At 43.2% G+C, this 14,643-nt stretch overlaps 1 protein-coding gene across 2 annotated transcripts in view; it reads left to right on the top strand.

Moving 5' to 3' along the window:
* The first annotated feature begins 380 nt into the window (after nucleotides 1-380).
* Nucleotides 381-14,643, top strand: part of KIAA0930 (KIAA0930 ortholog) — a 53,491-nt gene continuing 39,228 nt past the window's right edge. Inside the window, exon 1 of one of the 2 annotated variants that reach the window (XM_066550124.1) lies at nucleotides 381-513. In XM_066550124.1, coding sequence (XP_066406221.1) covers nucleotides 387-513 — 127 coding nt within the window. In that variant the 5' untranslated portion in view covers nucleotides 381-386. The remainder of the gene's footprint in view (nucleotides 514-14,643) is intronic. The other variant, XM_066550123.1, reaches the window with a different exon arrangement.

The following is a 14,643-nucleotide window of genomic DNA, read 5'->3' as shown; positions in this document are numbered from 1 at the left end:
CCGGGATGCCGGTTGCTCTCGGGGATGCAGGATGGGTTTCCCAGGATGCCGGTTGCTCTCGGGGATGCAGGATGGGTTGCCGGGGATGACGGTCGGCGGCGGGCCCGCCCTGTGGGCGTGCCGGGGCTGGTGCCGGCCCTGCCGGTGCCGCCCGGCCGCAGCAGCGGCAGCCGCAGCAGCCGGAGGAGGAAGCGGCGAGCGCGGCCGGGCAGCGCTCGGGCGGCAGCAGCAGCAGCAGCAGCGGCGGCCGCCGTGTCCCGGGAGGGCCGGCGGGGACCATCCCCGGGGGCAGCGGCCGGGCAGCGGGGCCGGGAGGCTCCTGCTCCTGCCGTGCCGGGCCCCGGTGCCGCCTGCCGGCGGCCTGACATGAGCTCGGCGCTGGCAGCATGGCCTGTGCCCGGCGGGACGGCGAGGCGGACGGCGAGCCCGACCGCTCCCTGCGGCACATGCTGAGGGCTATAGCGGAGGAGCGGAGCCGCGCCGGGCTCCGGCACGACGGCCTCGGCGGCCTCGGTGAGTCGGGCGGGGCGGGCGGGAACGGAGCCGGGCCGGCAGCCCCGGCAGCCCCGGCAGCCCCGGCAGCCTCAGCCCCGGGCCGGCAGCAGCAGCAGCAGCAGCTGCACCTGTTGTGTTCCACGGGCACGGCCCCGGCCCCTCACGCCCGCCCGAGTCCCCCGGGATCATCCCCGCTCCATTGTCTGAAATGCCCTTGGAGGGAAAAAACGCTCAGGCAGCACCGCGCACATCACCCCATACTGTATTTTTTAAGTGTAAACAGCGTATCGTGTGTTTTGGGGTGGAAACAAGCGATTTTGGGCGCCTCTTGGCAGTGCTCGCTGTTGTGCGGCTCTCCAGAGATCGCGAGCCTGACGCCTCCCTTCTCTGTTTAAATGACTTCACTCTGCTTGCCGTGGTCTAGTAAGCACAGGATGTTGGGGCTCTTGCAGGTCGGTTAATTTTTTAAACCGTGGAGGATTTCTTAAGCTTTCTGTCTTGTTTATTTTCATCTCGGCTGATGTAAATTTCACGCAGCGGGTCTTCATTTAGGTTTTGGCACAGCTTACGCACTGCAAAACAGAAGTTTCAGGTGGAAATTCGGTCGACTTTAGGCAACAGAATGGTATGGCAGATCATTAACCAAAAGTGTTCACATCAGGAAACTCTTCTGGCCAGGCTAATGAATAGAAATTACTAATTTTTTATATGCAGCAGTAGAGATCATGGAAATTGTTCTTCACATCCAAAATTTGTGTCTACCTTATTCAAAGCTTTGTATAGCCAGGACTGGACCTGTGTTCTAAGGGGGTGAATATCCAGAAGTTCTTGCAGGTGCAGTGCTTGAAATGATGAAAAGTGATATACCACATTTGTTTCTCCCATGGTGCCTTTATTAATGACTCCTCCCTCCTCAGCTTGTTTATAAGGCCCCAAAAGTCTCATCCATTTCTGAGTCTTTGTTAAAAGCTCAGAGTAAGTTTTTATTCAGGTTTTACAGGCTGTGAGGTTTGGATGAACATGGGGACTCTCTGGTTCTCTGCCTTTATGCATCAGTTTGTCTGTCAGTGCTTGCTGTGGTCTCCCTGGGAAGGAATGGGCTCTGTTCTTTCCTTTTGCTTTGCCACAAAGTGAAATCTTGTACAAAGAGAAATGATTCTTGGTTCTTTATGCCTTTTTTCTGATAGAATTGGCTCTCTGGGATGTAATGTAGTGTTGAAATGTTATGGGGCCTAATAAAGCAAGTAAAATGTTGTGGCAAAGAAATTGTAAATGAAATTTAAATGCCTGTGCGATTGCATTAATTGGAAAGCTTCTGTCAGGTCCTGTTTGGCTATCTCATGTTTGAATGTGTGATAAAGAGAAATATCACCATCACTTTCTTTTGCTGAAATTAGGAAAGAGAAAAACTGTGGTAGCTGGTAAGACCATGCAGATACTTCTTCTCTGCTTGTGTTTGAGCACACATCCACAACAGCCCACCGAGGGAAGTCCTGCTGAGCGGCTTTGGGACAGTCACACAAGGGACAGGACAGTGGAACTCTTTTCTACCAGGTGAAGATTTGAAAGGTGAACCTCAGGAGAGGTGCTTGGCTCCTGGCACTGAGGGGCTGCTCGTGGCTGTGGAGATTTGTCCCTGTGTGGAGATGTGCATTTTGCAGTGTGTTCCCTGATCCTCAACATCATCATTCCCAGCTAATGAGAGCTCTTTCCCCTGTGCTCTGATTTGTTGCCAGGTTAGTAAATTGTTTAAATACCTCCTTTAGGAAGAACACCTTCTCCTTTAGGAGAAACTGTAGATGAAGCCAAGGTGTGATTCCGTGCCTTCAACTTGTGCATGTCTGCCCTGTACTAATGAAAGCTGTTGCAAGGCATGCAGCACAGCTGGAATAGCCTGGGGTGTTCTGGACTGTGCTGGGCTCTGGCAGCACAGCAGATGTCAAGGATTTTCCTCAATTTCAGAAGTCATGGAGGCAGTCACAGTCCTGTCTGGGTTCAGGTGGTTAGCACAGAGATTCTGTCTTTCCTTTGTGCCTGGGTAGCACATCACCTGTGGGGCTTTGGAAGCTGCACACCCACAGCTGGTTTTATATTTGTGGTGGTGTTTTTTGTAGTGGCCATGTCTCTCTGAGCTGTATCAGCAGGTGAAACCTCTTGTTTTTAGTTCCCTTCAAATCAGCTGGCAAAGACTCCAGCAGTGGCTTTTCCCTGAGTGCTGCTAAACCCTCAACAATAAAATGGGGCTCACTGGGTCATAACTTGGCCATTCTGTCTCCTTTTGTCTAGTTTCTAGAAGTGAGCCCAAGGAGGAGGAAATTGCAATTTTTGCTGACGCTGAAGTTTGGTGAGAGGAATTGCTTTGTTTCAAGAATGTCACATAAGCATTTGGACAGGCTTTGTTCAGAAATGTAAATCCCCTCGTGTGGTGGGATTTTCCGTAGTGTCCTGTTTGTGTAGTGTACAAAGTGCAGCACTTCAAAATAATGACTCATGTCGTTATTTACCAAGCTGGGAAGGGTGATGTCTCTCCAAGAATTCTTGTCTGGCTGTTGGTGTCACCCAGCTGGACAGCTCTGGTGTTGTGCACTGAGGCCCCTCTGAAATGCTGCTGGTTGCAACACTTCTGTGGCAAAATACTTCTCCTCCTGAGGGAATGGCAGATGTGTTGTGTGTCTCCTCAGCCAGGCTGTGTGTGAGGCCCTAAAGTTTCCTTTTGGCCAAATCCCAGAACTGGGGAGTGTTTTGTTTTTGGTGGTTCCTGATACTACTGTATAACATTTTCAGATACTTAATTTCCTTGTGTCATTCAGTGACAATTTGCCTTGCTTTTAGAGTAGGAGAGTGGGTTTGGGTGGAGCGTGACTTTATTCCGACTGGAATTTAGAATGTTTGGATCTACCTATTTATTTTTTTCTTACTCAGTCTCTTGAACTGTGGCTGGTCTGTAATGGGGACATGCAGTGGGTGAAAAATGGAGAAGTCCTAGAGGGCCTGAAAAGAAGGTGAGTGCAGCACATGGGGCTTTAATAAGGAGCTGAAAACTGAGGTTTGCAACAGGAACCTGTTCCAGGTGCCAGCAGAGAGGCCCAGTGGTGTTACCTGTCATGAAGAATTTCTTGTGCTTGCTTTCCTGTGGTCCTGGGGGTGTTCTGGGACTTGAGCAGAGGAGCGTGTGCTTGGCACACGGGCAGCAGAAGCAGGAATGCTCATCCTCAGAGCCAGAGGTTGCCTGGACTTGTTTGTGCAGCAGTGCACAAACCTCAGGGCTCATCATGTGAAAGAAAACTGTAGTGTGATTCATGGGCCACATTGCCTGATGAGTAAGACCTGGAGAGAATCCTTTAGCCTTCCTGAGAGAGGGGAAGGTGAGGTGGCACACAGTAAATGCGGGTCCCTGTGATGGGAACACACTGTGGGTAAAAGGATGAAGAACAGGGGAAGAATTTTTTGTGAAAAACAAAAAGAGGTTAAAAATTAAAAGGAGAATTAATTTGGATTTGAAATATTCAGGCCTTACTTTTTTCATAGTGTAGTAACTTTTAATTAAATTATAATATTCAAGAAGGATATAATTGTGTCTGTAACTTTGAAGAAAGAATATCCACAGAGTAGGTGGAAGTGCCTGCAGAGAATTTACTGCAGCACAGAACTGGTTTGACAGGAGTCACTTTCCAGCAGACACAAAACATTCTTCATTCGTGGTTCTGGGAGTTAGTTCAGGGAGTTGTGGAGTCAAAGGTGAGAAACTACAGAAGCTGCAAAGCTTTTTCTTCTTTTGATCTGTCAATAACAAGAAGGTATAAAAATCACTTCTGTCCTAACAAAACTTGAGGCGTGTATGCAACCAAATTCACCAATGAGTTTGTTTTATTTAGAACAATTGATTTCACCTCAAAAAAAAAAAAATTTATTACTTTTACCTTATTGTGTATACAATTTCTTTTGCCCTATTTATAAAGTGCTTTGCAGCTAATGAATATGAAGCATTCACTAAAAAAATGTATAGTCAAATACTGAGGAGAAAAAGAAGATACTAATGTAAGAAACTTACAAATAGTAACATAAAAAGGTGCCTATAGAGTAGCTTCCTAATCTGTCAAAACCAAAAATATCCCCCCCCCTCCTGCCCACAACATTCAACCAAGAGGAATCTGTATTTCTTTTCAGGAAGAGTCCTAGAAAGTCTTGCAAATACAATGCAAGACCAGAACAGATTATTTAAATCACAGTCAAAGTAGATACTTTGAAATCAAAGTGATTCAACCAGTTTACCCTTAGGTAAATACCCTGAGGTGTTGAACCTCAGATTTGTAGTTGGATAAAGGTGAGCAAATAGCAAAGAAATTCCAGTGTGAAAGATAGATAAAATATTTTAAAACTGCCTTTTTTTTCCCTGGCATTGAAAAATGTCTGGAAGACATTTCTGCAGTTGGATACATGAGGACATTTGATATGTATGAGTGCTTGGATGGGTTGTGTGGGAGAAACCACAGGTGGAGCAAGCTCCTAGACCCAGTGGCTTTGTCTAGGGGATGGGAATGCCTTTCTGCTTGTCCAAGGGTTTTGTGTCCTGGGATCCCATCCTGTCACTTCTACAGTCAAGTTTAGGAATTCCCTGTAGAATCAGGCCATGCAGAACAGCAATCTGGGGCCAAACTCTAGGGCTGCAGCTCTCCATGGTTAATAACTATTTCTGTGAGTTTTTTTTTTTTGTTTGTTTGGTTTTGTCTTTTAAAGGTGATTCATTTAAAATTCTGTTTTGATTGTTGCTTAGAACCTTGTTCATGCTGATGTCACTAATGGCCTGTCGGGTTTCCATCACTCACTGGTGTATTCAGGGATTTGTCATCTGGCTTCTGTCTGGCGTGTGACAGATACTCCATGCCACATGGATAATATACCAAACTCTCTTTTATTACAGCTTTCACATCTTTCTATGACAGTTGGGTTATTACTTTGTTCTTTCATTTTAACAGAGATGAAACCTTATGGGATTTTTTCACGTCCTGCTCGGGAGTGTACACGCTCAAATTATCAAAATCAGACTGGAGGTGCTGAAGTAGAGAGGCAAGATTTTTCTAAAAGCTAGGAAAAAAATCCAACACCACCACCCAAAAAAAAAAAAAAATCCCAAAAAATACCTTCCAGAACATTGTTGCCTTACCAAAATGAGCAGTTAAGTTTCTAAGGCATGGTGTGCTGCTGTTCATTTTCTGGATGCTAGCAGAAGTTGCTGGACACCCCCCCCCCCCTTTTTTTTTCTTTCTTTTTTTTTTTTCCTGATTAGTGTCCCTCTGGGCAGAATTATGAATCCATAAGACTGATAATGGGAACAGTGTGGGTATTTGAGAACACCCATCTCTTATTTATGTAATACTATAGCTCTAGCAACCTTAACTGCTTAGTTTTGTTGTCGTGTTAGTGTGCTCTAAATCTTTAGTAAGTTGTAAATCCATTTGGGAGTCTGAGTTCTGTTTTGGAATTTAAGGTGGATGGGAGGTTTGTCTTAGGGATTAGGACACTTCTTACCTATAAGGTTCAGGATGGATCTTTTAAAAATTTAGCATTCCATCTGTTTGGATTCTTTCCAAGGAATGAAAACTGGAATTTCCTGAAGAATGAAGTGTGTTGGTCTCCCCTCTAAGTGTTAGTGTTCAGGGTGCTGATGAATGGAGAAAGCTCAGAGGATGCAGGCTTTTCAATAGCTGAAATACACAGTGTCAATAGCTGAAATAGATGAAATACACAGTGTCTCATGTCCAGCTGCATTTCTGGAAAACCAAACCCCTGCAGTTTAAACAGTTAGTGATGATTGTTGCATTTGCTTATCCTTGTAAACTGGCTCAGTAGGATCAGGTAGCAGCTCACTGATGTTCTAAGTATTATTACCTGGAAGTGAACAATAAGGTGGAAAGAGAAAGTCTGCACAAAATCAATTCATGGTGTCAGGAGCCCAGTGAATAGTGAAGCTGCTTTTTACAGAGAGCCTTCAAAAGTGTGTGAAACAAGCTGCTTTTGTTTGTTAACCCAGTCCCTTGGGTTAAGCAGGGTGAATTTCTGGGAAGCAAGGTTGCTCATTTTTGGGGTGTGTACTCATACAGAAAGCTTTGATTGCCTTTCTCTGTGCAGGAAATAAAGTGCAGTCAGGATACAGGAGCAGCAGATACAGCATCCTGCTGCTGCTGCTGTGGAGTTGTGGTCATCTGGGCACACTGCAGCACTAGTTCTGTTGGCTGAAGTTAATCAGATGCACCAACAGTACTAAGGAATTTATTTCCCCTGAATTCTTACTGTTTAAGGCACAAATTATATTATGTGAAGGCACAAATTATAGGCTCAAATTATAAGGCACAAATGATATGTGAATTATATTATTTATGTGAAGATTTATAGGGTTTTCTGCAATTTCAGGGCTGTAAAACTGAAGATGTTGTTGTTTTGGTTTACCTGGTCTCTAGTATAGACAGTGCTAGTACCATGCAGAAATTGAACCCTGGAAATAGCAAATTCTTTATCTTCCTCCTCTGGGGGTTCCCTAGACATATTTCCTTAGGGGCCACAAGTTAAGTCCCTTTAGGTGAATGTGGTATTTTGCAGGCAGGTGATGTGTTGTGATGTGAAGTTCATTTTGGAGCCATATCTGTCCTGCCACAGCAGTGAGGAAACAGCTGCTGCTGCTGGTTTTGAGGCTGCATTTGGTGTTTCAGGATATCTTTTGCATAATTTTCTTTCTTATCTCAGAAGGCAGAGCAGATGTCAGGCAATCATCAGTCCTTCACATTTGAAGTATTCTGGGTTGTTTCCAGGTACAGCAGTGTGCTGGATGTGCAGAAGTGCATTTGAGGTGACCTGATCTCTTGTAGTGTTTCCCTATGGAAAATGACATCATTGGGCTTTTTGTTCCTCCTTTTTAGGCAAGATGTGCTCAGTGAGTCAGGCTGAGACTGCCCCTGGTTTTGCTGTTTGTGCTGAAAATCTTTGTGGCTCAATAGTGACCCAGCTTTTCATGAGCTCCCATGTCAGGAATTGCCCTGTCACTACACCCAGAGTGATTTCAAGTGTCAGGAATATTGTGTTAGGTGTTGCTCCCATTTTATCCATCTGTTGGTGCTGCATCATATCAGGTGTTCTGTAGGAATATGGGTGAACACTGAGGTGGGGTTTCCTTTGAGCACATGGAGGTGGAAGGTCGATTTTCTGATTTTCTGTGTCTGGCAGTAACATAGGGAGTTTTAGCTCCAAACTCTGTTTGCATGTCTTAACTCAAGCTTGGATAAAAGGCAGAAGTGTATTGGGAGTTCTTGGTCCTACCTTGCAGGGCTTGGTGTGATGAGCAGGAACTCAAGAAATGAATTAAAATGCCAGTGAAGCTTTAGCTGTCTTTGCACTATGAAGAGCTTGATTTAATTTCCTGGAGATGCTGAAACAAGATGAGGCAAGTGTTTTGAAATGGATTTATAACATTCTGCTAAGAGCTGTGAAGGATCTCACTGGAAATTTATTCCTCTGTGTTGTTGGAGAGCAGATGCAGGAGATGTTGGATGCCTAGCAGTGTGACATTTCCAGTAAGGGATTTGTTTACTTACCTGCCTGGAAGGACCCTGAGAGGTGGGTTTCAAATTTCCATAAAACTCAGTGCTCTGTAATATAAAGTAATAAAATAACAATACACAGGGTGTTCAGCATGAGTGAAATAATCAGTCTTGGGATGAGTTTATTGCCTCAGGGAGGTCACTCCTGCTTGGTGATTGCCTGATCTCATGCTTTCAGAGGGAAAGCAGCAAGTTCATGGCAGTACAACTTGGAGATAAAGCTCTGTAAACCCAGGTGTCTTTCTGAATAATGATGATCCAGCTTTTTATATACTCTGTAGGAATGTTGAAGTACCTTTTCTTGTTTGTTTGTTTGTTTCTAATGAGTAGTTGAATTCTACCTAAATAATGAAGGTCTGAACAGATGACCCTTGTTTTTCATAACAAGGGTGACTAAACTCTACTCAAAACATCATTTCAATTGTTAGTAGCACATGTTTTACATGATTAAAGGGGAACTGATTTCATCCTCTTTGATCTTTGAAATTAAAATCATAGATTACAATATGCTGAGCTCTTTGCTCTGACTCTTCAGATTCATTCTGGATTGTTCTTCATTGTGGCTTTTCTTTCAGTTAACAAAGGAACAACAATTTAAATGTTTGCATTCGGTGCTTTAAAAATGACCAGAATAGAATTATGAAATTTTTCACTTTCTTCTGTTCAACAGCTGTCTGTCTAACTCATTTGGTGATAGATATCTAAGCAGTCATATGTGTGTGTATATTTAATAGGATGCCTTAATCCTGTGACACAACAGAAGTAGTTTTGAATGGAAGAATGATCCTTTTGCACTCGTTCTACACTTGAGTAGCATCCAGCTGCTCCTAGAAGCTAATAAGGAAAATGTGGTTGTGAGTCTCAAATGGAAAAGTGGAAGGGCAGGCAAAGTGTGAGATCCCAAATACTCTGTTTGCCACTTTTACAGTCTTGCTGTCTTGAATTAATTTCTAAAGCAGCATTTCTAGGTATCTTCAAAATAAAGAGACTAAGAGTTTAGACTTGCTGTGTAGAAGCTCACTCTGATGTTTTGCTCTGAGGCTGCTGTAGCTCTGAGGTGCCAGCAGAGTTGCACTCAGTGTCCTGTTCCTGGAGACTGTGCTGTCTTCTGTTCCTCCTGTGACAGGCCAGGAGCACCACCTGGCCTGTAAATGACATAAATTCAGCTTTATTAACAAAAACCATAAACACAGAGCTGCCTGTGATTTTTTTGCAGCAGAATTTGACTTCTGAGTTCCTTTCCAATTTGAATTATTTTCTACAACTTCCAGAAATGAAGAAAACTCCATGTTCAAATTTTTTAGCCTATAGTGTCCTGAATGGGTCAAAAAGGGAAAATCAAAAAGGGAAAATAAAGTGTAGACATGTCCTTCCTCTGTCTCCTTTTCTGGTAAGAAACTTTGAAGAGAATCACAAATGTTTCTTTAGCAAAATGCTGTGAAGAATGCAGCAAGTAAAAATGCAATGCTTACCTTGTACTTGCTTGTCACTATCTGTGAAACCTGAGGTTGAGGGCATTTCATAAAATTTACAGAAAACAAAAGGATAGGGAGAAATTGGAGTTACTGTGGCTGTATCTAAAGCTTTGGTTTGTCTCTTCAAATGCAGGATCTGTGCTTCAGTGCTGTAATGACTGAATAGAAGAATATTAAGATTTATATTCTTTACTTCTAAACTAGTAGTTGCAACATCAAAAGGCAGTAAAGTGTGTAATCAAAATCTCAGGGGAGGATGTTTGTAAGCCCAGTGGTGGGCAAAGGCAGTAAAAGACACTGCCTTGTGGTGCTTGTGTGAGGAATTTTCTAAGGAAGGCTTTTCTTGTGCAGCTCACATGTTCCTGCCTGAGACCTTGTCACTGTCATGGGATAAAAGAAGTGATTTCTCAGAAGATAAAGGTTGTGACTTGCTCTGGTTGTTTTGTAACTCTTTTTAGCCTGGAGAGAGTGCCTGTTGAGGGTGCTGTGGTGGGTGGGAGAGACCCAGGGATGGTGGAAGTAGCAGAGCTGAAGTGCTGAGCAATAGGCATGTTGTAGGTTGTTGGCAAAAAGCTTCAAACTCTTTTAACTCTTTAGCCCAGGATTCTGTTCCCTTGGCCAGGTTGCTGCAATACACCCTTGAACAAAGCCTTCCAGGTCCATAGGGGTTTGCAGCTGTGCAAGTCTCCCCTTTGGATGAGAAAGTGAAGCAGTGATGCTGGTTACCAATGGAAAGGCATGGCATGTTTTCAGTAGCTAAAATATTAATGGAAGACTAAACCCCTGTTTATGAAATAGAGCAGCAGCTTTGCAGCAGTTGCTCTCCCTTAAGGAGCAGGATGCTGCCTTTGGGGCAGTTTTTTGGGTTCTGCCTGACTGAAGGTAGTATGTCACATCTGTTAATAAAATTCCCTCTCCCTCCCCTCCCCTCTTCTCTCCCAGTAATGACCATTTCCACAGAGAGCTAGTTTTTTTCTTGTTTCCAATTGTTTGGTTGTGGACTAAATGAAGTTCTTGTGCCTTACTTGGGACTGTCAAGAACTGTCCTGAGTTCTTGACAGCCTGCAGCATGCAAAGCTGGGGTGCTGATGAGGGGATTGATGGTGTCCAGCCCTGCAGTGCCTGCAGGACAGCCTGGCTGTGCTTCCCTGACCATTTGATGGTTTCACAGCAAAGTGAGCAGCTGTTAGGGAAAACATTTTTCTCCCATGCATGACTGTGATTTGTTTAAAGAGAGCGGCCTGCATTTGCCATAAGAGGAGATATCACTGGGATGGAGGTGAGTGGGCAGGCAGTTCACTTTTATTTCTATCTGAACAGCTGTATTTGTTGTCTTAGAAACCTGCAGTAACAGTAATATCAATGCTAAAGGGAGTGCTGTCTAAATAGCTGAAATATCCAGATGCTGGCAAAGATAGTTTGTTGGACAACCCAACCCTGAACAGCCCTAAGTGGGATTTTTAAAAGTGCTTTTATTTTTTTTTTTTTTTTAATGCATCCTTCTTTAGACTGGTTGTCTTATGTGTGCATATCAGGTTGGGCGCCCAGCTAAGAGATGGCAGTGTCAAACAAGTTGGTTGTTTTTTTTTTTTTTTTTTAAATCTTGGCTGCAAGATAGGTGAAAGTGTTGGTTGTCAGCTTCTAGAAGTGAGTGGGTTTGTGGTGTAGAAGGTAAGTGAGAATTATGGCTTCCACTGTAAAGTTGCCAAGTGCTCACTCAGAAAGATGCTGCCGATGTTTCTAACCAGAAGAGAAACTGAATTTGGAAAATGCCAGTCTGTGAGAGCAAGTATGGCTAGGAAATAACTCTGCTTCTCTGCCAGCTGCTGTTGTGATAGCTGCTCCTTCCTTCTGCCTTGACAGCAAGTTGCTAACTAGCAGTCTGTGATAGCAAAGATAAGGTGCTGGGGGAGGTACATACATGAAATTATCGGTAATAACCACAGTCTTGGTAGTTTTGTAAGGCTGCAATACTTCTAAAATACAATTTGCTGGTTTTACCTGACCTACCACAGTAGTCTCTCAGATAGGGCTTTGACAGTGATATTTATTAAGTGTGAAAATAGGGACCTTGGATGTCATAAATTTACAGAAGCAGCAGTCTTTGATCAGGGGGGTTGCTTTGGCAGAGAACAAAATAGAGTGTATTTTAGCAGTGAAAACACATATTTGTGCTATTACAGACAAGTTTCTGCACTCCAGCAGGGCCAGCATGCTTTGTAAGTTGCCAAGTGACCATTCCAGGTTGGATTTAGGTCTTGGAAAGTTTAGGACTGTTGCTGGGTTATCCTGAAAGCAGCAGTAGGAAATGTGTTACCATTTGTCCCTCTTTCACTGGATTTAGTGTCTGCATCAGGTGGCTCTCCTCTGTGCAAGGAGAACGTGTACACCTGCACTAAATCCCCAATTAGGCCAGCTCTGAAACACAGCAGCTTTTCTGCAGCAGTTTCTTAGGAAAGGCATAACCAGGTGATTCCTCTGGTGCTTCCCTCATGAGTAAATTCAATCTGTGGATTTAAGTGATGCTGCAGTCCTTTGGGAGTTGCGCATAGTTTGAGGGTTTGGGTGCCATTTCCAGGGAACTGAACTACCACATGCTTTGAGAGGCTGAGGTACAGCAAAGGAGCTGGCAACTGTTGGATGAGAATGGATTTGTTATTGCTGTGCACTGCAGTTCAGTAGCAGGTAACCATATCCTTTCAATTGTGTTGACCCTTGCCAGCATTAGTACTCCAAGTAAATTGTCAGATGCCTGTAAAATGCTGTCTTTATTTGGTGTTTCATACTGACCCATCATATTTGATGATTTTTGTATCATTTTACCTTCTAGGGTTACTCCTGTTGGAAAATATTTCTCATGTTATTATGGTTCCATTTGAATTCTACTTTTTCAAAGTGGAAATCTGTAGATCGTACACACTTGTTTATGCTTTTAAATTATGCAGGCTTTGATTGGTTTTTGATTATTAACTGAAATTATGGTTTCCTCAGCATATGATATAATAGCAAAGAAGAGACCTGCAGGAAGATGTATGAACTTTAGGAATACATTTTACAAATCTTTTTTCTAGAGGAGATTGTGTTTGTCTTCTCAGCAATGGTGCTATGAAGCAATTTTCCGCTGTGGAAGAAGTGCAGGTAAAAATGGAAATGGAGAATTGAAACAAATGTGGATGAAAGAAAGTAATCTCTCTCCCACCTTCCACTTCTGAGTAACACAGAAACCATCCCAAGGAGAATAAAGCAGAAAACTGCAATGCCCAGAGTTCAAACACTGAGATTTCTTGATGCTTTTGTGCAAGTGAGCACTTATTTCCCTTCAATATCCTCACTACCTGCACGAAATGAAGTGACAAATAAGCAATACTGTTTTTTTTCCAGGATGTGAGAAATCTAAGGGTCCAAATTTGAGGAAGCTCTGAAACCCCAGCCAGACTTTGTGGCCAGTGTTTAACCTCAGTCATGTTCAGCTGTACTTTGTCACTTTTAGTGGACTTTCAAAATACTACACAAAAATTTGTGTGTCCTTTGCATTTTGGTGTCCAGCATCAAGTGCATTCCAGTGCTGTAATATGTGACACTGCATGGCTGTGGTGTAAACCTTAGCATGAGTTGCAGGATCAACTGAGTTGTTCTTTTCATGTGTTTTCAACTTAAATAATCCATGAACTTGTGCTGGACTTCCACAAGGTCATCCTGTGCTCCTCTGCATGGGGGAAAACAAAGGGAAAAACAAACACGGTAAATGTAATCAAAGTGTCGGATTATATGTGAAGTTCAGAAAGTGGAATTAAAAGTGTTCCAGAAACTGGAGTTTTCTGAAGCGACCACAAATACTTTAGAAAGCAGTTGGGGATGTAGAGATGTTATTGATATCTAGAATGGTGAGATGAGTACTGGGCAGAAAATCTCAGTTTGGTAAGAAAATAGGAAGGAAAGACCCCAAAACCAAAATAAACCCCCAAAGCTGAAAGAGAATGCTTGTTAACTCATGGTGTACCTTCTCTCCTAAGGTAACAGCTCTCTGTGGGAGTTGTCCTACTGGCCTTTAGCTGTTTTCTATATAAGGAGGTGCTCAATTCACCACAGAAAAAGCAATTGGTCCTTAACAGAACCCCCTTGTATTGTGTATTGTTCTCCTTTGGTTGTGCATTGCAGATGTGCCTAAAGCCACACTCAAGTTTACTTCTGTGAATCCCTTCTCTCTTGGGTGAAATTCAGTAAAACAGAAAATAGCAGAAAAGAATTGTTTGGATTCAGACACAGCTGTACAAGATCTTAAGAGCAAGGGAGGCAACTGAGAAACTTGTGTTGGTTGATTGCTCTTCAGTGTCAAGGGCATTCCTCAGGTGGGTGGAATTGTTTCCCTTGCTGATGCAGTGGGTTTTTGTAAATTTAATCTCGGAAAATTAAAGCACATGAAATATTGAGCTCTCCTGTGTGAGGTATTGTTGATAAAGATGTATTAAAAGTGAGGAGCTCTGGGATGAATTTTCTTAATGCAAAGCTGTGCAGTTTCACACGTGGTTGTGTTTGAGGTGCTGCCTGCAGAAGCTCCACTGTTCCCTCCTCTAGGCCTGTAATGTGTCCACTTGTGCACAAGCACATTTCAAATCTGCACTTTTCTTCTGCCTGGGCATAAGGCTTCTTCCTTTTAGTTGTGTGTGAAAAATGCCAATCACTTGTTTTTAAAATTTTAAAAGTTTAATAATATTAAAATGGTTATAAAAATAGCAATATAATTGGAGTAATAAAAATTTGGACAATTAGGATTTAGGATAATAGGAGACAATAAAAACAAAGAGTTACGGATGTCTGGGTACCTCTTTCTGGGCAAAATAAACCCAGAAAAGGACACACGTTAACAGAGGATTAACCCTTAAAAGCAATAGCCTGTTGTATATTCATACATCTCATACATGATGCATAAATTCCATTCAAACACAGGATTCTGTCTGGTCATCATCAACTTCTTCCTCTGAATCCTGAAGAGAGCATCTTCAGGGCTGAACGAGGCAGGATGAAGTTTGTTTCTTTTGATGAGTGAGCAGTAAATTCTTTTTCTCTGAAAGATTTAGGTG

This window comes from Molothrus aeneus, chromosome 5 (genome assembly GCF_037042795.1).
Source record: "Molothrus aeneus isolate 106 chromosome 5, BPBGC_Maene_1.0, whole genome shotgun sequence".
NCBI classification, from domain to species: Eukaryota; Metazoa; Chordata; class Aves; order Passeriformes; family Icteridae; genus Molothrus; species Molothrus aeneus.
Note: the sequence above shows the minus strand (reverse complement) of the source record. Positions and strands in the feature narration are given on the sequence as shown.